Raw genomic sequence first — 26,092 nt, 5'->3', positions numbered from 1 at the left:
TTCCCGTGGTTGCCATAAAGGTGTTTTAAATCCTTTAGCTACTCGTTGGGTTGGCCGCCCTTTCTCCTAACATTGTCTTTTGCATCGCATCTACCTTTTCAACGTTCGTTTACCAAAGACTTGACTGCAGCTACAAGAACATTTTTGCTCTTAAGCTCTTGGTCCTGTACCACTGACTCTGGCTCAGGCCTAATGACTCTGGTTGATTTGTTAGATCTGCTCTCACTAGATTGTTCCTCAATGAGAAATGTGTTGATGCATCTAAATCTTCTAAACCCCTCTTCCTCCCTACTGTTTTAACTTGTGGAGTGCCATTTTGCTCAGTTTTCATTTACTTAACTTATTGTTACAGATTACTGTTCATTACTTGTTCACAAAACTTCAGGGAAGTGTTGCTAGGGGGTGTTTGAAGATATTTCGAGTTTAACTTGTGCTTTCCCTCCCTTTCGTTAAATTGATAGAGTGCCATTTGTAGTTGGTTGTCACTGTGCCGTTTTGCTCAGTTTTCACTCTACCACAAACCTGTCTACAATTGAATAGGGAGTTGTGTATATCTTTTCGTGACTTAATTTAACTTACTTGATAATTGTGATACATGTGTTTGATTAGAGTTGTATAAAATAAATATATATTTACTTTTTAAGTACAAAGCTTTGGTCAGTGTTTCCTTGTTCCATAGCCTGGTATGCCTAATGTGTAAACCCTGAATACTGCTCATCTCCCTCTTGAGATAAGTCTGGCTGCTTAGCCACAGCTACCAACTAATTCTTTGTGGTGCAGACTGATACCAAAGGGGATTTATTGCCCTCACCTGTAGTCCTAATCTTGTGTAGTGGTCCCTGAGGGAACTGCATGAGATTCTGCCTAACAGTAACACCACTGAAAAGCCTGCCAAATGAGGGTTCTCCTCACTCGCACGAGACCCCAGTGGGAGGACGCATGGAGTCTCATTGGGAGGTGTGGTAGACCATCACAAGGACCGGTGGGTCTTGTCAGTCGCTCGGGCGGGCCTCCGCTTACCCTTACTCCCACCTCACCCGTCAACCCTCCCTTCCAGCAGTCGGGGTCGTCCTCCCTAAAAGCAGAGGTTCAGAAACTGTTGGACCTCAGAGCTGTGGAACCCGTTCCCCTTGGGGAACGAGGGGAGGGCTTCTACTCCCGGCTGTTTACGGTGCCCAAACCCAACCAGGCTGGCCTTCGCACCATCCTAGACCTTTCCCAATTGAATCTTTTCTTACCCCAAGAGAAATTCGGGATGATCATGCCCGGCCAGATACCGTCCTCTTTGCAGATGAGCGATTGGCTCAGCATGGTGGACCTTTAGGATGCGTACATGCATATTCTGATCTGGAATCCACACAGGAGATATCTCTGTTTCTCTGTGGGAGAGGAGCACTTCCAGTTTCGAGCGCTTCCTTTTGGCCACAGCTCGGCGCCACATGTCTTCACGAAGATGATGTCGGTGATTGCGGCCTATCTTTATCTGCAGGGTATCCATGTGTATCCGTATTTGGACGACTGACTGTTACGCAGCCCTTGCCCGCTGAAAGCCGCGTGCAATCTTCAGTCTCTCCTTCAGCTCCTGTTCCATCTTGGGCTGTTGGTGAACTGGCGGAAATCTTCCATGACAGTGTCGCAGGACTTGATTTTCCTGGGTTTTCGCTAGAACACGATCGACTGCAGAGTGTACCTGACCAGGGACAGAATGGCAGATCTGTTGGCCACGTGTCAGGTGTTTGCCCAGTCGGAGAGCATGTCGGCCTGGTGGTTCCAGAGGCTTCTGGGCCTGATGGCCTTGTGCGTATTGGCTCTTCCTCTTGCTCATCTCAAGATGAGGCGCACTCAGATGGCTCTTCGGAGTTCTTGGTGTCAGGCTGTGAATCTGGATTCCAAGTTGATATTGATTCCGGCTTCCATGAGAGCAGACCTGGAGTGGTGGTAGTCTCTCAGCAACCTGTCGGTGGGTGCGGGTTTTCAGGACCCAGCCCCTATGGTAACGGTCCCAACTGACTCCTCCCTTCTGGGGTGGGGTGCGACGTTGGATCTTCTTCAGGTCTTGGATCTTTGGTCGCCTCAGGACAAGTTCCTCCACATAAATCATCTGGAGCTTCTGGCGATCTTCCTAGCGTTCACACCGATCATTGCCAACAAAGTGGTCCATATCCGCACGGACAATGTGGTGTCAATGTATTACATCAACAAGCAAGGGTGGACCTGTCCATCCAGATTTGGGAGTGGGCGGATCTTCATGGTGTCTAACTAGTTGCAGTACACATTCCAGGCCAGCTGAATCTCATGGCAGATGCCCTCAGTCGGCAGACGATGGTCAGCTACGAGTGGGAATTGAAGGCGGAGATCCTCTCATGGATTTTCCTGCGTTGGGGCACTCTGGAAGTGGACCTCTTCGCGACAGCGGCAAACAAACTTCCTCTGTATGCCTCCAGAAACGGGCTAGGAGCCTCCTCTCTGGGGGATGCTCTCGAGATTCCATGACACAACGTGAGGGCCTATGCTTTCCCGCCTCGGATTCATCGGACGATTTGCAAGGTGAAGAACACGGTGAACTGTTCCCTTCTGCTCATAGCCCCATGGTGGCCGGCCAGGTTTTGGTTCTCAGAACTTCAAAACCTGTCGGCGTATCCACCGATCAGGCTACCGGTGAGTCCCGACCTGCTTCACCAGGATCAACAGCTGTGGCATCCCTCCCCACAATCGTTCAGCTTGGCGGCATGGTGCCTGAGTTCAAGTCATTAGAACATCTCAACCTGTCTGCTGATAACATGCGCATTACTAAGGCAGCCACGAAACCCCCGACAAGGTCTCAGTATAGAAGCAAATGGCTTAGGTTCTGTCATTGGTGCTTAGGCAAATAGCTGGACCCAAGGGCGGCTACGATTGACACTGTGCTGTCTTTCGTGTCTCACCTAGTGGAGTCGGGCATTCACGTTCTGTCTTGCAGAACTTATCTTTTGGCGGTATCCGCCTACCTGTCCAAGGACCAATGCTCTTACTCTCTGCCTAATCCAGCGGTTAGGAGTCATTTCACGGGTTTGACACGCCTTTATCCCCCGGTTTGCAAACCGCACCCGGCGTGGGATCTGAATGTGGTCCTTATGGCGTTGTGCCATAAACCTTTCGAACCAATAGCCACGGTGGACCTGAAGCACCTTTCGTGGAAGGTGTCCTTTTTGGTTGCCGTTACTTCAGCAAGGCGTGTGAGTGAACTCCAAGCTTTATCGGTGGAGCATTCATTCTTGGTTTTCCACAAGGATAAGGTGGTCCTACGGACAAATCCTTCTTTTCTGCCGAAGGTGGTCTCTGATTTCCATCTGAACCAATCGATCGCCCTACCGGTCTTCTTTCCGAACCCTGCTTCAGAAGCAGAAAGGGTTCTGCATTGTTTGGATGTGAGAAGGGCTCTTAAGTTCTGACGGAACATCTGAATTTAGGAACTCTTCTCAACTGTTGGTGATCTTTGGTAATCCACAAGGTAAATAGGCCTCTAAGGCGACTATCTCCAGATGGATCGCTGCCTGTATTACAGAGTCTTACACTGTCCAAGGACTGCAGCCTCCTAAGGGTATTCATGCAATCCTGGTCCGGGGCAAGGCAGCCGCAGTTGCCTTTCAAAAATATGTCCCCTTGGAGACCATCACAAAAGCAGCTACTTGGGCCTCACCATCGGCCTTTTGTAAACATTGTCTAGACCTGAGTTCCAGATCTGATGCTCAGTTCGGCCAGGCTGTGCTGAAGAACCTTTTTCAATAGGAGTTTTTTCCATCCACCCGTAGTTCCTGTAAGGAGTGCTTGGGAATCTCCCCTAAGTATGGAGGAAAGGGGAGAGGGAACGTAGGAGTATAACCAGGTTACTCACCGTAGTGACCACCTTACTCCTAGTCCATAGTCCCCTTTCCTCCATACGCCCGCCGTCCCCTCTAATAAGGTTCCTCTATAATTGCTTAAAGGTCTGTGAGCTGGCGATAGGAAAGGACTGATGGGCGATGCGTGAGGCGGAGCTACGATGGGCCGGGTTCGGCTGCGTGCCGTACTCTGCGTAGAAAAAGAGGAAGGACTAAATGTTTGAAAACATTTTTTTGGGATGCTTTTACAAAGTGCTCCGGTCTCGTCCCACAAGACAGAGGAATATCCCATACGTATGGAGGAAAGAGGACTATGGACTAGGAGTAAGGTGGTAACTACGGTGAGTAACCTGGTTATTCTTTACAGTGGGTTCTTCATAACTAGTCCCATTCCTTGCATGCGTATTATGAAACTCCTTGTCACCCAGCTTGTAGGCACTTCTTAGCACACCATATCTGGATTGTGTTTATATTTCATTTTGGAATTTATCTTCATACATGCATGCAAATCTAATATATATATCAACTCTCCTCTTCATTATTGGGACCTTTCCTGACTACTCCGCCAACATTCCCCTTAATACTTCAAGAAATCATATTCCTGTTCTGTAAAACAATCTTCTCTGGGGGTGAGGGTATGAGAGGGGCGCAGGGGTTCAACAATCATCGCTCATATTGGTCCCAATATGGGCACACTCATTCGCTGAACAAACCCTACTTGTCCCCACCCCACCATTTCCGCAATCTGCCCGCTGGCCAACACAATCTACCCGCTGCTCCACGCAATCGTCCCAACTTAGAGGACACCTGACTGCTTCAGTCCGAGTACCCATGTGTTATGAAATGGTAGTGGTTCTAGCTTTGGACAGGGTCACGGTCATCATGACAGCTGCTTTCGGTACCTTGTAAGATTGTAAGAGCATTTGACAAGAGCAAAAGACAACAAAAAAGGCAAAAATAGGCACCAGAGTTCTCACGGCTAGGCTCATGAGTTTGTGCAAGGCAATGACAGTCTTCGTCAGGGACTCATTCTCCGAATCATTGGGAGGCGCAAACGTGCAGCACGTGCTCCCTATCTGCTGGCAGACCCCTCCCTCCATAGCTGTTGGGAGATCGAGGAAATGCCTATTTTGTAAGGTTATAGGCCTCTGGGCCCGCAGCATTTCCTTGATGGCACTGAAAGCTGATTCGGACAAATTGATAAATTGCAGAGGTTCATACCAGGTCACACGGAGCAACTTGGCATTTGCTGTGGCTTGGATGCCAGGTGCCAGGCGGGACGAGAAAAAAGTCTGACTAAACGGCTGATGCTGTTGAGGAATGTTCATTACAGCTTTTGATGATGCATCCAGTTGGACCACTTGGTCCGTCGTAATAGTCCCTCCTTTACGTGATCAGACCAAGTCCATGATGTCCATGTGTGATGATAAAGGGGACTTCAGGCACAGGGTACAAAGGGGGCACAGATGTGTCTTTGAGCACTGGGCAGGCAAGGATCAAGTGTTCCTCAGGAATAACAAGGACCGGCACATGTAACATGGTGAAACTGCACACACCACGCCAGGCTGGAGGCAACTGCCTATGGGCGTAACGGTCCGCAAGTCCAAACATTGTCCAAAAGTGCAGCTGTACCTCCAGCCAGGTCGGTGATGTGAAGCGTGCAGCTGCAGTTCCATTTGTGCCATTGTCCTTGAAACACAGAGAAAAATGGGTGTCTCTATCTTAACAGGTTTTTTCTGGCTGCATGAGCCATGTCAGGCGTTGTAAATATTTCTGCCACACATTTCCACATTCTTAGTTTACACGTGCCACCCCTTCTGAGAATTCCTTCATCCCTCCAGCTCCGCAACTCTTCACTCCTTGCTCCCGTTGGTTATTGATGATGATGACCCCTTTTAAACTCAACTGGACTCTTTGCGTACACCGAATCTTATCTTTACGATCTGTAGCTGAACAGTCTTCAACCGGTAAAATGGATGCTGTGACAGACTACCCTTGGAACTGCCCTCGGACCCTGCACAAACCTATATTCACTAGACGCAGTGCCTCTGCTAACTCTGCTTCATCTGGGATAAACACCTTAATGACAAGACAGACTATCTTACAAGATGCAAGTGCAGGAGAGAGGTTGCGGTGGAAGTGCAGTCAGGGCAGCATGAGTCTGAGTAAGTGCACAGACGGTAGACGACTGCACGGGTGCGGTCCCAGACCAGGATTGCTGGGTAGGCCCAGAGGCAGTGCAGGGTGACTGGTCGAGGGGGCATAGCAGTCAGGGTGGCGCAGACAGATGAGCAGGGAATAGGAGAAAAGGAAGGCTGAGAGGGGCAGGGAGGCCATTCCAGAGGGAGGTTACCTGCAAAAGAGAGATCAACCCCCACTCTGTGCTTGGAGAAGTGTTTGACCCGCAGAGAGTTGGAGGTAGATGAGTGGAGGGCTCTAGAAGGAAGGTATTTAGGAAGAGGGATTTGGATATAGGGAGAACCACGGCCCCAGAAAGCCTTGTGGATTATGCAGAGGGTCTTGAACTTGATCCTCACAGCCACCGGGAGCAAGTGGAGAGATTTCAGAGCTGGAACGATGCAGTCCCTGGGCTTGAGGCCAAGGATACGTCTCCCATTCCTGTTGTGGGTTAGTTAAAGAGGACAAAGAGTAGCATTGGGGGACAATTGAGAAAGAGGCTGTTGCAATAGTCCAGCCTAGAGAGAACTAGAGCTCTGGAGACAGTTTCTGGGGGGAAGGGTGAGGAAAGGTAGAATACCTGAGGATGTGCAGCTGGGAGTGGGCCTTCTTGGCAAGGTCTGTGATGCGAGGAGAGAACGAGTGACTGGAGTCGAAGATGACACCAAGGTTTTTTACCCCACAGGAGGTTGAGAGGGGGCCCAAGGAGGGCACCCATAGAGCGGGGGGCAGCTGGATCAGGGGGCCCCAATGAGAAAACTGTCTTACTGGCATTAAGGCAGAGATTGTTGGAGGTGCCCCATCCATGAATATCATGCAGTCAGGAATGAGCGAGGAGGCTGAGCGGAGCCTGAAGGAGAGCTGTGTTTTGTCCGTATAACACAAAGTTAGAAAAGAAGGGGGAGATCGCCAGGGCGAGAGGATAGATACATGGGAAATGCTGCATGTGGAATGAGATGGTGGAGAGAAAGGACCCTACTTGGGCCTGTGAGGGTCGGTCCAAGAGAAAGGAGGTTAGCCATGCCAGCACCTGACATGTGATGCCCAGGTTCACGCTGAGACAATGGATCAGGGTAGCGTGATTGACCGTGTCAAATGCAGAGAAAAGGTCAAGGTGGATGAGGACCGTGTAAGATCTGGAGTCCATGTTAGAGAGCAGATCTTCACGGGTGTTCAGGAGAGCAGCTTCTGTGCCTCTGCTGAAGCCAGACTGATGGTCATGGAGATAACTAGCAGATTCAGTGAATGTTTAGCTGAGAGATGGCCAGCTAGATTTTGAAAAGTTAGGCCGTGCTGTTAGAGGCCGCAGAAAGGCAGTTTTAAATGTGGACCCTCTTTTTGGAGAAGATGCGTTTCAGAGCGATCAGGTCAGTCATACCAAGAGTTTCAGATGGATCCTCATGACGGGGGCAAGGATATCAAGAGTGTTGGAGATAGAGAGATGAAGGTTGGACAGATCTGTGTCAGAGAGGGGGTCAGCTGCACGGGTAGGGTGAGGAGAGAAAGTTGAGGCAAAAGCAGCAACTAACACTCTCTTCATAGGACGAATGACCGCAAAGAAAGGGGATAGTGCTGGGGAAGGATTTGCCAGTGGGACGGGCAGTTTCATGTGAGGGGAAAGCAGAAAGTGGTCCGCCCAAGAGAGTGGAGTAGTGAGAGGGTTAAAGGGGGGGGTGGGTGTCTGAGGAGAAGAGCACATCCAAGGTCACCAAATGGACAATCCACTACTAAAGTAAAACATTCCTCGGACCTTCTCACCATGCGCAACCATTCTGACAAATCCCTCAAACCGATCACGCCCTATTGCGGCACACTGGCCACTTGAGATACAAGTTCCTCCATTTCTCCTTCCTCGCAATCACTGAATCATGACTGCACGCTGCAGCAGGCCCCGCCCTCCTGCTTGCAGTCCATGACTACATCTTCCTTAGAGCAGACCGACCTTAGGCACGAGGAGGAGGTATAGCTCTCATTGTTAAATTTATCCATGAAACTTAAGCCCCTTCCCCTAACATGCAATACTGTGAAGTCTTTGCAGTTAAACCACCCACTGCTAACTCTCAATCACTTACTATTCACCTCCTCTATAGACCACCAGGTCCCATCTGGTCATTTGAGGAGGATATTTCCAATATTCTCTCTGACAAACTAAAAAGCACCTCACAAATACTAATGCTTGGAGACCTCAACTTAGGCTTCAATGACCCCAATGATAGACAAGCATCTAGCGTAGCTAATATCTTGTCAGAAATCAGTCTCACCAAGCGAGTGAACCTTCCTACACACACCAAAGGCAGAACACTCAACTGGGTGGTTGAATATAACTGCAACGCCTACATCACTGCTATAACCCCGCAAGCCTGGACAGACCACTCCCTGCTGTCATTCCCGGCTGACAGACTTATTTCCCCTTATCCTCCCTACTCTTAACTCGCTATCTGACTCTTCGGACCCCAACTTGGTAGTCGAGGAGTATAACAAAATCATGACAACACTGGACTCCATCACCCCTCTTAAAATTAGACAAAACAAACCCAAAGCTCACCTAAACTCATGGTTCACCCAAGAGCTGAAAACCTTACGACTGGAAAAAAATGTGAGGCCTCTTGGAGACTATCACCTTCAGACGAAAATGACTAACCTTAGCAACATATCATCCTATTATAAGAAGGAAATCATCTCAGCCAAACGAGAATCCTATAACGGCAGAATCTCACAAGCTAACTCAAGCATGAGGGAAGAATTAAACACCCATTCCAGTGCCAGATACCTGCATTAAGGATAAAACCTGGTGCTCTAATATTCAGCTTGCTCTAGCTTATAAAGTCACCACCCTTCAGGACAAACTTGCAACAAAAAAAGCTTCCTTAACTACATCAACCATACCCAACAACGCCTCAATGCCCTCTCACAATCCTACAACCCGCTTTAGTTTCTCCAAAATATCCATCCTCGAGGTTGAGAAAGTCATACTGTCCCTTAAACCTTCACACTGCCAAGGTGACCAATGCCCTGCCCAACTTATTAAGGATGTGGCGAGAGATTTGGCACCCTTCATCTCGAAGCTCATCAATGCCTCATTTAAAACGGGTACCATTCCAAGCAACCTTAAAGAGTCTTGGGTTCTCCCACTCCTTAAGAAACAGACTCTAGACCGACTAAGTACCGGCCCATCACCACAGTGCCATTCCTCCTCAAGTCTAGACAAGGTTGCCTATATACAGATTCAGAAGTACCTGAAACTTAACCACCTTTTAGGAGTTTGCCAATCTGGCTTCCGGCCACAACATGGAACGGAAACGGCACTAATTGACCTTACGGCTCAAATTGATGATCTGAGGGACAAGGAAAAAGCAGCTTTACTGTTCCTACTTGACCTCTCAGCTGCATTTGACCTTGTCAACCACAAGGTTTTATGTAACCACCTTGACTCAGCGGTGCATTTCTCCAAAGAGGCAATAATCTGGATAGAATCATTCTTAAGCAATAGGACTATGAAAGTCTTCTCATAGTCAGCAGCTGCGGACCCTACCCATCACTTGAGCTATCAGAGGAGGAGGAGGAGGAGGAGGAACTGCAGGAGGAGGAACTGCAACCATAGGTCGGGAGAGGGAACGACATAGAGGATGTTGGTGAGGGTCTGTCTGGAGGAGGCACTGATGTAGGTATCAACGATGATGGGAGGGCCTGGCTTGGAGACAAGGAGGCCCTGCTTGAATTTCTTCCTTCCAGATTTCGTGAGAAGAATAGGTGATAGAAAAGCAGTTGGAGAAGATGGGTGAGACCGAGGGCACCATAGGAGTAAAGGGAGAGCAGAGGGCAGAGGGGGAGAAGAAATGCAGCACAGAGCAATGCTGCAATCCAAAACACCCTGATTCGATTTTCCTAGAAAGAGGGGGAAAAGCCTAGTTTTTAAACGCAACAGCAAATGCAAAAACCCAGATCCAACTTTCCTAGAGGCGGGAAAGGCCCCAAGTTGACTCGGTCCTCCAAGCGTGCAAATTAAAATGTTCCTGGCCTTTCAGCAGGGTGTTTTGCTTCAATATGGCTTGTGTTCTTTCTCCATTTTCCAACAAACGCGTGTTTTAACTGTTTAGGATACTCTGAAGCTTCCCTTTTGGCCCATTTCTTTCCCACTCCTCACAAATCCCCCTTTCCTGTTAGTTGCCTGTTTTTCATAGTGTATTTTTAACCTCTCTTGCTTTCGCAGGTTTTACTTTTCTTGGGATCTGCCTTTTTGAGTGTTCACTGCCACTTCTGTCTGGCTCTTAAGTAATGTCTGATTCCCCCCCCCCCCCCCCCTCCTTCTCCCCAAAGCTTTGCAGCACCCTAATAGTGGCATTACGTGCAATAGGGCGTAGAATTTCAATACAAAAGCATTGAATCAGGAAAACATTGGTGAATGGAATTTTGAATAGTTTTAGTTTTTTTCACTGAATGGTTGACTAGGTTTGCACTTTGTTGGCCAGTACTACCAGACTGTCTCTTGTGAACACTAGTTAGGGTAGCTGCTATGGGCGTTTACAGTTGTGTGTGTTCTCTTCTAGGTTACCATCGGACGGGGATTAGGGCTCACCTACCAGCTGGTATCTAAAAGATGCCCCCTCATGATCTCTCGAACACACTGTTTTTTACGTCAGAATGAATCGGGCCAGTGGACCATCACGGATAACAAGGTAAGTGCACTGACTTTCCCACAATAGGTCATTAAGGGCACCTCTTTCATACTCTGGTTGTGTATGGATTGTGGACATGGCTAGAACACCCTCTCGCCCAAAGGTTGGTTGGGGCTGGTTTATGTACAGGGTATTTATCAGAGGAGAATTGCTGTCCTTTGTAATGCAATTTAGCAGGTGAAAGTCTATCTTCTTGTACTGGTGCTGAAATGTGACCACATACAGTGGAAATGGGGAGTTCCTAGTGGGTGTTTGTAAAAGGCACCCAATTCTTTGCCGAATACAGTACTGTTTGTGAACTCGCTTCTCTTAAAACAAAGTACTCTACAATTTATTTTGGGATGGGTTGTAGGCAGATGGTGTGTGTTAAGTTGTAGAGCAATTAGTCAGAAGGGTGGGGGAGGTAAGATTGTAACTGATGTTGGTTGTGGGAGGATGGCATGATGCATGCAGAACTATATATATAACAACAATGACCGTTTTGGGATTGCCTACTGTGGGTTGCCCAATTCAATAGTCACACTTGGGAAACGCAAAGTTTCTTTGTTAAAAAAGATGATTCGAGTGAGCACGTGTCTCTAGCTTGGCTTTCAAGCATATGTGAGTGCACTGTGTCGTGCTAAAAACACATGTTGGTCCACATAAAGAGTGGGCCATGTGTCTGCTGCTTTCTAGATGAAAATAACTGGAATCTTTAATGGGTTTTCTCTGTCAGGCAGGTGCAGAAGTGTTAAAAAAGAAGAAAAAAGGATATTCTTCGGCTAATCTTTCTCAATTCTTTCATAAAGGTGGGACCCTCGGGATTAATTAATTTGGGGATCCATTGTCCAAATGCACTGACTGGGTGATCTTATTGTCCTCTAGGTCAGGTCATTTCATAGCCGACCGGTTTCTGTGGTAAGGGGTAGTTAAACCACATTCATCAGGGCTTAAATTGTGGGCATGTGGGTGAGTGCCCTCTTCGTTACTATTGCAGCGTTGTCTGCATTAATACGGTTCCTCTACCTGTAAGGATGACAGGAGGGGACGGGGAAGAGAAAACGGGGGAAATTCCCAATTTCCAACCTGAAGTGTGGATATAGTATAACACACTGCACATGTAGTATAAGAAAGGAAGGGGGATCTTACCCTATCCATGTAGATTGTAGTTTTTGCACGGAGGGGTGAGGCGGCCTGAGACCTAGGGGCCAAATACAATATTTAATACAGTTGTACTTGTGCATGGTCACAATAGCTACAGCAAACACTAATGTTATAACTTTCTAAATAACCAGAAGTTGCAGTTACAACACTGCCGGAGTGGCCGCGCAATGGCGTACCAGCTCCCGTTTACAAATACACCTCGCGGACGGGATCTGATTTTGCAGTCCCGTCCGCGTGCTCATCTAAGTCAAGCGAGGGCTGTCTCCCGCTAGTCAGGGACAGCGCTGGCTACATCTGCAGGGGCTTACCTGCTACTCGTGTCTGGCGGGCCGTGCGTGAGGAGTTCTCAACGCTGCGGCTCGCCAGTCCCTAGTGTTTATTGTTGTCATGGCGCCGTTCGGCATCACGTGTGCATTCCCCAAAATGGCCGACCTGAAAGGGGCCACGGTCCTCCATTTTGGGGTCAGGCCAAATTGCAAGTGTGCAAGGCCACCATGTACAGAACCGGTGCCCGTCTATGATACCAGATGTTCGAGTACTTACAGGCCGTGTCTCATCATGGTACGTTAGTAACACCGTCTGGCATGAACTCGTGAATATCAGTCCGACATCATATTCCACCGGGTAGGGTAGTCAGGATCGTGCGGGACTGTTCTGATTGCATCTCGTGCTGGGGAACATGTACAAAAAGTCTTGTTCCTAGGTGCTCTCCTTCTTCATAGTGTGGCCAGGGTTTGCCAACTGGTGGGTTCATTAAGGCCAGGCTTGTCCGTCTTGAGGCGGAAGATCCAAAGCTGTTCCCTTTTGAAGAGGTTGTCATGTATGTTGCCACCCCTTGTAGGTACTTTTATTTTCTCAATAAGATTAAGATGGAGGGTCTATACAAAACGTCTAGTGAAACAAGCTCGCAGAAGAGCCATGAATATCCCTAGAGAGGTAACCAGTGTCCAAAATGCCCTCAACAACAAAGTCACAAGCCTTCAAACTAAAATCAAAAATAAGAAAGACTCCTTAGCCAAACCAACCAACCCCACTACCACGCCCCAACACCCTCTGCCCAACCCCTCCCGCTTTAGCTTCTCCAAAGTCTCCACTCTCGAAGTGGAAAAAATCATTCTCGGCCTAAAACCATCTAACTGTCAGGGCGACCTTTGCCCCCCACAAATTATTAAAGATGCGACAAGAGACCTCTCGCCATTCATCACAAGACTCATCAACGCCGCCTCCTCCTCAGGCACCGTCCTCAGCAACCTCAAAGAGTCCTGGGTACTCCCCCCTTATCAAAAAGCCTTCTCTGGACCCCTCCATTCTCACCAACTACAGACCTATTACCACCGTCCCCTTCCTGCTCAAGATATTAGACAAGACAGCCTACCAACAAATCCAAAAATACCTTGAACTAAACCATCTCCTTGGTATCCGACAATCAGGCTTCAGACCCCAACACGGGACAGAAACAGCCCTTATCGACCTGAAGGCTCAAATTGACACTAAACCACGGGAAAACTGCTTTACTGCTTCTCCTTGACCTCTCCACGGCATTTGATCTAGTTGATCACAAAATCTTATGGGATTCAGCTGCCCACTTTTCCCAAGAAGCCATCGGCTGGATCGAGTCATTCCTCAGCAACAGATCCATGTGTCTTCTCCACCACAGCTGCCGCCGACCTCATCCCCATCACATGCGGAGTCCCCCAGGGCTCATGCGTCTCCCCTACACTGTACAATGTGTCACAAAGCCCCTGTTTGATGATCTAGGTGGTCTGGGTATCACCTACACTAATTATGCCGATGATACCCAGATCCTCATCCCGCTGACGGGAGATTACAACCATGATTTGGCCTTGGTGAACATGGTGTACCTCATCATCCAGGCATGGATGGCATCTCGCAGTGTATGCCTGAATGATGACCAGACTGAACTCATTATACTTGGTTCCACCGCAAACCTAACCAAATTGGACCACAACTACATGAGCTTCATTGTAGATGGGAACACGATCAAAGTAGCTAAGGAAGTGAAAACCTTAGGAATATACATGGACTCCTCCCTCTCCTTCCATAAACAGGTTAGCTCTATGGCATCCTCCACAGCCTACACATGTAAGCTTATAAGAGCAGCCAAACCCTTCTTATCCACCCAGAGCTGCATTACTCTAGCCAGAGCCCTTGTATTATCAAACTGAACTATTGCAATGCCCTCTACGTAGGAGCTAGCAAACAAGTAACTAACAAAATACAGACGCAACAAAACAACGCTCTCAGAGCAGCGCTCCGCATCCCCAAGAGAGAACACATCTCCAACATTAGGAGAGCCCATAACTGGCTCAACACAACAGATAAAATCCTTCCCAAAGTAGCCTCACTAACACACAAATGCCTCAACAACACTGCCCCCCGCTACTTAGTCGATAGAATAAGTAAACACACCTCCAACAGACCTACTAGAACCTCCAACGCTAATCTTCTCACAGTTCCCAGATTCAAACTCACCAAAATGGGTGGCAACAGCTTCCAGGTGAAAGCAGCACAACACTAGAACTCCCTACCACCTTCTCTAAGAACACCCCAAACCTACGCACACTTTAGACGTAACTACATACATTGGATAAAGAACAATGACCGCTAATTCCATTCATTCCACCTCACTGCTACCTACCTGTAAATATGTATGTTTGTAAATCCGTAAACTTTTGCCTTTTTCATGACTGCTTCAATCATCTATTATCCACTGTATTTACTGCATTGTATCCATAAAACCATTGTATTTACTGTACTGCATTGTAACATGTAACCAAGCTGCGAATAACCTTGTTGCTCTTGCGCCCTCATACCCTCGGGTCTGGTGCGCAATACAAATGAATAAACTAAACTAAACCCTAGAACATCATGTCAAGCAGAGGGAATCAGCTAACCAAATCACAGCTGTGTTGAGCTTCTCACCATTGACCAACAAAATCAAGAAGGAGGTTTTAAAACTCTGGCCCATACTGAACATCGGAAACTCATGCCTGGACACCCCTAGATTTGCCATCAAAAGACGAAAAAACCTGAGAGACTCCCTGGTGCACTCATACAAGGCTACTGAACCAAGACTCAAAACCCTGTGGGGCCAGAATCCAGCAACTGGCCACACACCATGTGGGTCATGTAGTGCATGCTCCAGCACCACAAGATCAACCAGCATAGACATTGGATGGCACTTCCATGGACACAAAAGAACCTTACCAACTGTAGTAGTTGTAACGTTATTTACATCATTACTTGTCCTTGCATTAAACGATACGTGGGCATGACCACGAGACCTATCAGAACACGCCTCGCTGAACACCGGTCATGCATACGAACTTCAAAAACCACTGCCCCAATGGTGGCACACTTCCTTGAACAGCATCACAATCCAACAGATTTCACATAGTCTATTATTGAGAAAATAAAGTACCTACAAGGGGTGGCAACATACATGACCTCCTCTTCAAAAGAGAACAGCTTTGGATCTTCTGCCTCAAGACGGACAAGACTGGTCTTAACGAACCCACCAGTTGGCAATCCCTGGCCACACTATGAAGGAGGAGAGCACCTGGGAACAAGACTTTTTGTACATGTTCCCCAGCACGAGATGCAATCAGAACAGTCCCGCACGATCCTGACCACCCTACCCGGTGGAATATGATGTCGAACTGATCATCACGAGTTCATGCCAGACGGTGTTACTAACGTACCATGATGAGACACGGCCTGCAAGTACTCTAACATCTGGTATCATAGACGGGCATCGGTTCTGTACATGGTGGCCTTGCACACTTGCAATTTGGCCTGACCCCAAAATGGAGGACCGTGGCCCCTTTCGGGTCGGCCATTTTGGGGAATGCACACGTGATGCCGAACGGCGCCATGACAACCATAAACACTAGGGACTGGCGAGCCGCAGCGTTTAACTCCTTGCGCACGGCCCGCCAGACCCACCAGACACGACCAGCAGGTAAGCCCCTGCAGATGTAGCCGGCGCTGTCCCCGACTAGCAGGAGACAGCCCTCGCTTGACTTAGATGAGCACGCGGACGAGACCGCAAGATCAGATCCAGTCTGCGAGGTGTATTTGTAAACGGGAGCTGGTACGCGATTGCGCGGCAACTCCCGCAGTGATGTAACTGCAACTTCTGGCTATTTAGAATGTTATAACATTAGTGTTTGCTGTAGCTATTGTGACCATGCACAAGTACAACTGTATTAAATATTGTATTTGGCCCCTAGGTCTCAGGCCGCCTCACCCCTCTGTGCAAAAACGACTATCTACATGGATAGGGTAAGATCCCCCTTCCTTTCTTATACTACATGTGCAGTGTGTTATACTATATCCACACTTCAGGTTGGAAATTGGGAATTTCCCCTGTTTTCTCTTCCCCCTTCCCCTTCCTGTCATCCTTACAGGTAGAGGAACCGTATTAATGCAGACAACGCTGCAATAGTAACAAAGAGGGCACTCGCCCACATGCCCACAATTTCAGCCCTGATGAATGTGGTTTAACTACCCCTTACCACAGAAACCGGTCGGCTATGAAATGACCTGACCTAGAGGACAATAAGATCACCCAGAGTCAGTGCATTTGGACCATGGATCCCCAAACCAATTAACCCCGAGGGTCCCACCTTTATGAAAGAATCGAGAAAGATTCACCGAAGAATATCCTTTTTCTTCTTTTTTTAAACACTTCTGCACCTGCCTGACAGAGAAAACCCATTAAAGATTCCAGTTATTTTCATCTAGAAAGCAGCAGACACATGGCCCACTCTTTATGTGGCCCAACATGTGTTTTTAGCACGACACAGTGCACTCACATATGCTTGAAAGCCAAGCTAGAGACACGTGCTCACTCGAATCATCTTTTTTAACAAAGAAACTGTGCGTTTTCTAAGTGTGACTAATGATACATGCAGAGACACGTTTGGGGACACTGTGGTAGGAGAATGTTTGGTAGGTAGGATTTTGTGCACCTACCAATTGGACAGTTGGTTGCAAAGTGTGGGCTTTGCCTTTCTCTGCTTCTATCAGTACACTAATAAAGCTGTTATCGCAGCAATTGTACAAGCAATACCATGTTGTGGGCCATGGTTGTAGGATCAAAATAATGCACAGTTTGCAGGGGAGGGAAATGTAGTTTCGGACCTGTTCATGAGAGTTTGCCAGGGTGAGAAGATTCAGTCATAGGCAGGTGAACGGCCAATAGTGAGATAGCTTGCAGCTTTCTTCTCTATTTTGTAAATGGTCAAGCCCAAAGGGCAGGTGACATGCTATGTTATGTTCCCCTTTTGGTTCTTGCATGCATTCTAGCATCTGCATACTATCACACTTGTGATGCTGCACTCTGGAATGCGTATTCCATGGTAGCGTATCTTGGGTCACTGTGCTCTGAAGATCTTTACAATTGAAATTTAAATTGGCATAGCTAGAGGGCAGGGGCAGTAGAGTTGTTGGAGCTCTGTTGCCCGTCTTTAAGTATATTAACACACACAACTGGCGATCGGTAGACTGTACTCTATCAGACGGAGTGGAACCAGACTTTAAATGGGAGTACCGGTAATAGCACTAGACATTCTAACTTACCCTAGAGCAAACTCTTGGGAAGTTGCTGGACTAAGGGGAGCCAGAGGGTAGTTAATTCAAGTGTGCACTCTTCCTTTGCGATCGGTTTCAATTGTGGAATTCACTGTTGCTCTTTCATCACAGTTCTTATAGGGGACATGAAAGCAGAAACGTTGATTAGCGTGCATTGTATTTATTAGCTTTTATTTTTACGAAATTTCCATCTGTATTTATACATATCTATTTTCACTTTAGCTGTGCTCATCCACATATATGATGTGCCATTTAAAAGACCATGTTGCTACTGCTATTTTGTTCACCTTTATTCACAATCCACACTGAAAGTTCCTGTAGTGGGACACTGATAAGTTTCCCCCACATTAAGACCGCCTCAATCATCTTTTAAATGCACTGCTGCAGAGGTCAAAATAGTTTCTATCAGGGGTTAAACATAGAACCTGGTTATGGAACATCAGCTTGTGAGCAGGAGCTCTCAGCGGAGCCAACAGTATATACAGTGTTCATCAGATCTTATTTCAAGATGGGGATGTGGGAGTGTAAGGTTATTGGCACACTTCAGAGTAAATTCTACAAACTTCAAAATGTGCATTACCCACTTACTCTTAGAGTAAGAAATGTTTGGTGCGTGTGGAGAATTAATGGGGTGAGTGACTTTGAATGCCTGGCTAGAATAGAAACCTGCAACTGGACATTTCTACCCCTACATACTGCATGGCTGCAAATATAGTAATGCAATGAGGAAGCTTTCCAGCCCAGTTCTCGAAGTGATGCATAGTAATAATAACAAAATGAATGAATTGGTGTTTGCTCACAGTATGCCACTGATCGAGGCTGGTAAATTCCAGAATGCAATCAAGGTGATTGATGTGTTAATTAAAATGTATAATTTCATGCAGTTAAACAAAATAAAAGCCTAATGAGAGAAGGTATAGGCATCCCAAATGGCGGACACAGTTGTAATATCACATCAGTACATTTGTATGGCACCAATTGTCTTGGAGTAAAAAACAGCTCCAGATTAAGGAAGTAAAAATGTGCAAGATAGAACTGCTGCTAACCTGTCTCTCTGGCCATTTAAACAGCTTCAAATGGAAATCCATTCCTTTTTTTCTGTGTTTCCATTGTTACTTTGCTCAGCCAGTGGCCCTCCAGCATGATCGGCAAGATAGCTCAGCGGCAACGTGCGTGACTTGGAAACAAGGCGACAGGCTCGATCCCCGGGTCCGCGCTTAGAAACCTCAGGGTATTAAGCGCGTTATAAATAACCCATCATATCATGATTGCCCATTTGGAGAGCTAGGAGTGACTTGCATTTCCTTCTACGTTTCAGTTGTTTACGCATTCATCACGATGGGAAATAGTATGTCCTGTCTGTATTCCTGTTTAAAACCGGCAACTTAATGATATTGTTTACATAACAGTGCAAGCTTAAAAACACAATCTAATAGTGCATTATATGCTGTTGTAGACCTCACAAAAATATTGTTCATAAAGCAGGCAGGGCACTCAAGTGGCAGGATGCGTTATGTGAGCACTTCCAGGAGGCCATTACCGTTTGTTGCTGATTTCGCAAAAACGGGCTAGGCTCTGTAGTGACGGAACATTGTGCCAATTGCTTTGTGAGCTGAGAAATTGCAAGCCACGTTTTGAACCAAACTCTGCTCTGCTTTAAGACTGTTTGCCAACTTATCACCCACCAGTAGCTAGGGCCATCTCCATTGGCTAGGAGGAACCCATCAAAACTGAGCAGTAAACTGGATCAGGCAAATTAAGAAGGCAAACCTGGGGAGCTACAATGGGGCAAGTGCGATCCAAGGGCTGGCTGAGCAGATGTTAGAAAGGGGTGTGGGGGGCATGGAAGTGAATCTCCCGTTCAAAGGACATAAATATGGATCCTGATCTTTTTCCTATAGACAAAATGCTTGGACACCAAGCCCATACTTCATTTTGCAGTCTTAACAAGTACATGTATTGCATAGAACCAAAACTCCATGCAGTCCAATAGGGCTTCCCATGCATTAATGTTGTATGTTGAATGTGATTTCTGTATCTTCCTCGTTGGTGCAAACTAATGATTGTTCCGGTTTTCCTTTCAGAGTCTCAATGGTGTGTATTTGAATAAAGAGCGAGTGGAACCTTCCAAATCTCATCAGATCTGTGAAGGGGATCAGATACAGTTGGGAGTGCCCTTGGAAGATGGTGAAAGAGCCGAATACGAGTATGAATTAATCCACCAAGAGCGAGAAAAAGTCGAACCCTTTTTAACTGAACAGCTGAAAGGTAAAATGAAGGGTCCGAGAACTAAACGTAAATATAGTGCTCATGAAATGGATGCCACTGGCGCTGATAGCTCTTCAAGCTCCAAGTCAAAAGCACTCCGTCTGTCTTGGCAAGGAGAAGAACAAAGTGTGCCTTCACAGAGAGCAGAGTTATCTAAACAGCCCACAGAAACTATTGGGTCTAGGCTGTCTGCTCCAGGACCTAGTACTCAGGACTCATCGCAGCCATACTGCAGTACCCAGGCATTTGAGAGCGATGGGGAGTTTGCTGCTCAAGCTGATCCGAAATCTGCATTGCGTGACAAAGGGAAAAAAAACACTGTCTCCATGGCCTCTCGCAGCACTGTACAGCTGACCAAGGTGCGTGAGACTATGCAGGAGATTAGGAAGCTGAAGGTGCGGGTCCAGGAGAAGCAAACCGCTGTGCTCAGTGTAAAGCAGCAGAACAAGAAGCGTGCTCAGAAGGAGGTCTGTGAAATGGAGCGAGAGCTGCAGGAGCTTCATGACCAGCTTCGCACCGAGCAGGAGCAGCAGCTGCAGAGGGTGAAGCAGCTGGAGAAGACCTTCTATGAGGAGGAGCAGCAGCTGGAGGTAGGCGGCCTAAGAGCAGACTTATGAAAGTGGCCTTATGATAATGTGGTGTTTTATGTTGTGCCATTATGACTGAGAATCCAACAGTGCTTGGTAACTGAGGTTACTCATTACCATAATTTGTTATCCACAATATTGTACTCCATTTATCACCTGGCAGGATTGGGAGGGATGAAGGGCTTAGTCGATCCGACTGGTGTATCGGAGCTATGATGCACACCCTCCATGTCCATGAGGCCACACGTGTTGAGCTTAAGCTATTAAATTGCCGTTCGAAAAACAGAGATGGGCATGAGGGAAATCCCTTCATGCCCAGATATGGAGGAGTCCAGAAATGTGACCAAGTTGCTGCTGCTTTATTATTCCAAGCAGGGATACGCACACAAATTCCATAGCTCCAAATGTACTCGTAGCTTATTAAAGACAGGCAGCAAGTCTTTAAGCTGCAATGACCTTGCAACCAAATGATACTTGGGTGAACAGTAGAGGCATAATTGGAGTCTATAGGGGACAGATCATTTGTTTGGTCTGGCTAGATCTGGTAGCTCCACCTGGCACCACCCCCCAGGTCAGTGCAAGTCGGTTTAGGAAGTTTACCAGCATGTGACCAAAAATGATGGGTGGGGAAGGTGAGCTCAGAGCACCGCCTGCTTCCCACTGTTTCACCTGTCTGACTTCCCAACCTTGAGCAAGGACACTCCAGTCTCCATCCTAAAATTGTATTGCATTTTTTCATCTTCTGTCTTCAGTTTGATGGTAACAACCTTATCTGTCTGAATGGGCTTTGTTCCCCAGCTCCATGTCACGTGTTCAGGGACTGTAAAAATAATGTTCTCTTCTGGCATATATGACAGATTTTAGCCTTTTTTCCTTGCAGGTGCTGTACCTTTTGAGCTGACTCGAGCCCTCTTCCCCAGTGTCCTTGGTAGGGCTGGTCATGCTGCCAGGCCTGTTTTGCATCTCTCAGAAAAGTCAGTGTATCGGGCTTCAACCCTGTGTTTTGAGCTTTCCCAATTATTTTCAATGCAGCTATGGCTTCCATTTTGCTGATGTAATGATGCTTCTCTTTCTTTATTAACATAAAAGAGAACAGCTCAGCAGCAAGTATTTTATGCGCCCAAACTGATGGCATTGCATATACATGAACAAGGGTGCAGAAGAATATCCCATGAAATCACATTAAGCATGTGAGGAAGAACCTCCAGTTCATAACAAAAGTCACTGAAGAAAAGGAACTCTGTTTCCCAGAGGGCTTGGCCAAGTTCATAACAGGTCACAGACACGTGACAACAATCCTCCAATAAACAGTAGACTGTCTCTCCAAATAGGAGCCAACAGTGCATCACTTCCTCTTTCGAGGCTGCGAACCATGGAAAAACAGGAAGAAGAACAGACATGGCTGAGGTTGTAATGCTGCGGATACCCAGGACAGGTCAGGCGGGCTTGTCGGAAGAAGAGGGAACAGAAAGCAAGAGTTACTTGATGAATATAATAACCCTATTCATCGTGTGTGGGCGGGAGAGAAATCGGTATGTTATTATGCAACCTTACATAGCATGTGATGCAACAAATTCACCCATTTGTTTGTTTGTTTGTTTAGTATTTATTATGCGCACCAGACCCTAGGGTATAAGGGCGCAGAAGGTAAGAAGATGTACAGCTTAGAGCACGGTTACAGGTTACAATAGTTATAGGTTTACAGGCGAGTAAGACATGTGGCAGGTAACAGACAGGTAAGAACAAATTCATGCATTCATTTAACATTTATTGTCGTCAACCAGTTGATCACATTTTGCCTGAATTTGTTGAAAGATTGTTCTAGCCTCGCAGTAATAGGTAGTTCATTCCAAAATTGAGCAGCTTTGAGTGGGAAGCTAGCTCCGCCTATGGTGGCGAGTTTGCATCGGGGTACTTGGAGGCGGTTGGTGTTGGCTAGTCTAGTTTGTCTAGTGGAGTGTGTTCTGGTGAATCTGTCCTTTAAGCATTGTGGGGCTTTATTATAAAGTGATTTGTTTGTGAGGGATGCAGTTTTGAGTCTGATTTTCTCGTGGGTGGAAAGCCATTTGTGTTTCCTTCTTGTTTCTGAGATGTGTTCTCTCTTGGAAATGTTCAATGCTGCTCGGAGGGCATTGTTTTGCTGTATCTGAATTTTGTTGGTGGTGGATTTAGTAGCTCCTATGTACAATTCGTTGCAGTAGTCTAGTTTGGAGATGATTAGGGCTCTGGCTAATGTTAGACAACTGTGCTGAGATAAGAATTGTTTTCCTGCTCTGATTAGTTTACATGTGTAAGCGGTTGATGAGGCTAGGGAATTTACTTGTTTGGAGAATGATAAGGTGGAGTCAAGGTAAATACCTAACGTTTTTACTTCTTTGGCTACTTGTATACAGTTCTCATCGATGATGGAGGAGTAGTTTGTATTTAGTTTATTAATGAGGGAAGCAGTGCCTAGGATAAGTAGCTTGATTTTATCATCGTTCAGGCATAGGCCCTGGGTTGCCATCCATGCCTGAACAATGCTGTAGATTTTGTTCACTAGGGCTAAGTCCTTTTGCAAATGATATTGAACAACTGTACGCTAGCGTGTTATGCACTGTTTATTTCTCTAGTCGGGTGGGATAATGCTCACCTCTGTGTCTTTAATAGAATTAATACTTTCTTAAGTTATTCTGGAAAATCTTCATTCTATGTCAAGACCGAAGGCTCACATTATGCTGGTTTAAAGCTTCCTTACAACTACGGATGCAGGTTGCTCTACCGGTTTGCTCTAAACCGACTCCAACCTGAAAGGATTTAGAAGCCATGGCGCCTCTCTCTGAGTGAGCGCTGAAGAGATTTGTATTGATTCATACTTGTGAGAGAGTCCAGCGCACTCAGCGTGCCAATGTCTGGGCAGAAACTGCCCTACGTGGCTTGCGAAGCGCTATCAATAGTTGTCCGTTAGGGTTGATCCTAATGGGCACTGTCACCTCTTCGTAGGCCTTTAAGCACTTAACCAGACATAGCTTTGGCTGTTCTCTAAAGGCGGGATAAGATATTACTCTCAAGTTGCATTTGGTCCTTCTGGATATGTGGAAGACTATGCAATCTGGAGAAAAGGTCCTGCCTGCCAAGTCAAGAGCTCTGACATCGGAGACTCTTCTGCAGGAGACTAAGCATAGTAGAGTAGTGAGCTTGCCGGAAAGGGCTGTGCGAGATAGTTCCTCATTATGAGGCCAGGAGAGGAAAAGATTGAGCGCCTTGTTAACGTCCCATAGTTTGTCTCGGGGACGGAGGCGGATATCCTTAAGTAGCCTGCATACTAGGTGATGCTCTCCTGCTGGGAAACCCTGCACAAGATCATGGACATCTGAAATTGCGGAGCAGTAAGCGTTAACTGTCCAGTAAGCAAGACCTCGCTCTACTAATGAGGCTAGGAAGTTCAAAATGTCCTCTACAGGTGCTGAAACTGGATGGAACCCTCGGTCCAAACACCAGCGTGTTCAGGCATTCCAAGAGTTAGAGTACCTCTTGTAGGTAGCGGGGGCCTAGCTCTCCTGGATGAGACTGACAGCTTTGTGCGAGATGCCTGGGACCCTCCATCTTGTCCTGAAATTCCCCAGACCTCCAGGGTTAACGACCCGCTCAGGAGAAGGGGTGGCGTTGACCCGTCGGTCCCCTTAGCAAATCTGGAGATTGGGGTAGAAGGATTGGAGAATCCGAGGAAAGTTCCAGAAGAACCGGATACCAGGTCTGAGATGTCCAGACCGGGGCTATGAGGACAAGCTCAGTCTGTTCCCGACCGGCCTTCACCAGGGTCCTCGCTATCATGGTGAAGGGTGGGGGGGGGGGGGCGTAAAGTATTCTCCCGGTTCACTGCTGCAGAACATCCGTCGCTGCGGGCACTGGATCCGGTCTCCAGCTGTAAAACTCTGGGAATTGGGGGTTGAGGGGAGAGGCAAGCAGATCACTGGACATGGGGCCCCATACCCGTTGGAAACGGATGAAGATCTCTCTGTTGAGCCTCCAATCGATGTAGTCGATGGAATGGCTGGAATGCCAGTCTGCGACTACGTTCCTGAGCCCTGGGAGATATTCCGCTGCGACAGAGATTTGGTGTTCCAGGTAGAACTGCCAAAAATCCTTGGCTAGTTCTGCTAGGGGTCTTGATCTGGTGCCACCCAGATGATGCATCTCACTGCTGAAATTTTGTCCATTTTCAGTAAAATACAACAACTCGCTGGCAAACGATTACACAGCGAAAGAGCCCGCTAGGATCTCTAAGGCAGCTTATGTGCATTTCCAGTTCCCGAGGTGACCAAGTTCCCCCGTGGCGACTGAGCCACATCTTGCTCCCCAACCTGTGCGGATGGCGTCCGTCTCTATAACTATGTCCGGGGTGGACCCGAAGATCGCTCTGCTGTTCCAAGCGTCCATGTGAGGGAGCCACCAGACCAGCTTTGTCCTTGCCTGAGGCGAGAGAGTTAGACGTTGAGTAGGAAAGGCTGCGCCTCAGATGTTGGCCTTTTAGTCTTAATTCCCGGTAGTGAAGTGGGCAGGGACATATTGCTTGAATGGAAGAGGACAATAGACCTATTACTCTTGCTTACTCACCGAGGGAGATGACCTTCCTCAGTAAAAGCCTGCGAATTTCATGACGCGTGGAGTGTATCTTGGGAGTTGGCAGGCGGTGTTGCGAGCTCTACGTATCCACTATGAACCCTAGAAATTCTAGGTTCCTCGAGGGGCAGAGAACCGATTTCTCCCAGTTGATGAGAAAACCGAGGCTATGTAAAGGATCTATGGCGAGCTGGGCTTGTTGCTTGTTAGGCAGAATCCTGTGCAGTTCCCTTAGGGAACACTACAGAAGATTAAGACTACAGGTATATGCAAGAAATCCCCTTTGGTATCAGTCTCTACCACAAATATTTAGTTGGTAGCTGTGGCTAAGCAGTCAGACTTAACTCAAGAGGGAAATGAGCAGTATTCAGGGTTTACACAATAGGACTACAATACTATGGAACAAGGAAACACTGACTAAAACTTTGTATCAAAAAGAATATATATATTTATTTTACACACTCTGATGTTCACACACACATCACTATTACTAAGGTAAGTTAAAACAGTCAGGAAAAGTATACACAGCTCCCTAATTAAATTGTAGACAAGTTTGAGCGAGAGTGAAAACTGAGCAAAACGGCACAGTGTAAACTAAGCAGAAATGGCACTCTAACAATTTCTTCAGAGGGAGGGAAAGAACAAGTTATACAGGTTTAGCCTCTTAAACACACCAGCAACACTTCCCAGTTGGATTGTGAACAAGTTAAGCAAGGCAGTACTTTAGCATCAGCAATACTTTAGTGAAAACCAAGCAAAATGGCACTTCAGCAATATATAAGGGGGATGGAAAGGTGGTTATAAGAGTTCAGGTGCACCAACACATTTCTTGATGAGAAACAATCTGGAGAAGGCAGTTGTAACAGATTTAGCCAAAGTCAATAGGCCTGTGCCAGTCAGTGGTACAAGGCAAAGTGCCTAGGTGAAAAATGTTCTAGTAGCTGCAGTCAAGTCTTTGTTAAACGATTGAAAAGGCGGTTGCAGGACGTAGAAAGATAATGTTAGACGAAAAGACGGCCAGCCCAGAAGGTAAGTAAAGGATTTAAAACACCTTTAGAGATACCCAACTAAACGGGAGACCTGGCGGAACAATGTAAGAGGCTCCTGCGGTGGCGGTAGTTCCTGGCAGTTCGGGAGATCCAGCAGAGGAAGAGAGGCTCTC

The 26,092-nt window shown here is 47.1% G+C and overlaps 1 protein-coding gene across 6 annotated transcripts in view; it reads left to right on the top strand.

Annotated features, from left to right (window-relative positions):
• The window catches only part of RNF8 (ring finger protein 8), a 780,077-nt gene that overhangs the window by 49,270 nt on the left and 704,715 nt on the right, over positions 1-26,092 (top strand). For all 6 annotated transcript variants that reach the window (XM_069608764.1, XM_069608767.1, XM_069608766.1 and 3 more), the window contains exons 2-3: positions 10,586-10,714; positions 19,558-20,331. In XM_069608764.1, coding sequence (XP_069464865.1) covers positions 10,586-10,714; positions 19,558-20,331 — 903 coding nt within the window. The remainder of the gene's footprint in view (positions 1-10,585; positions 10,715-19,557; positions 20,332-26,092) is intronic.

This window comes from Ambystoma mexicanum, chromosome 4q, assembly GCF_040938575.1.
Source record: "Ambystoma mexicanum isolate Mex_15411 chromosome 4q, UKY_AmexF1_1, whole genome shotgun sequence".
Taxonomy (NCBI): Eukaryota; Metazoa; Chordata; class Amphibia; order Caudata; family Ambystomatidae; genus Ambystoma; species Ambystoma mexicanum.
The sequence above is the reverse complement of the archived record's forward strand: the minus strand, read 5'-3'. Positions and strand labels throughout refer to the sequence as shown.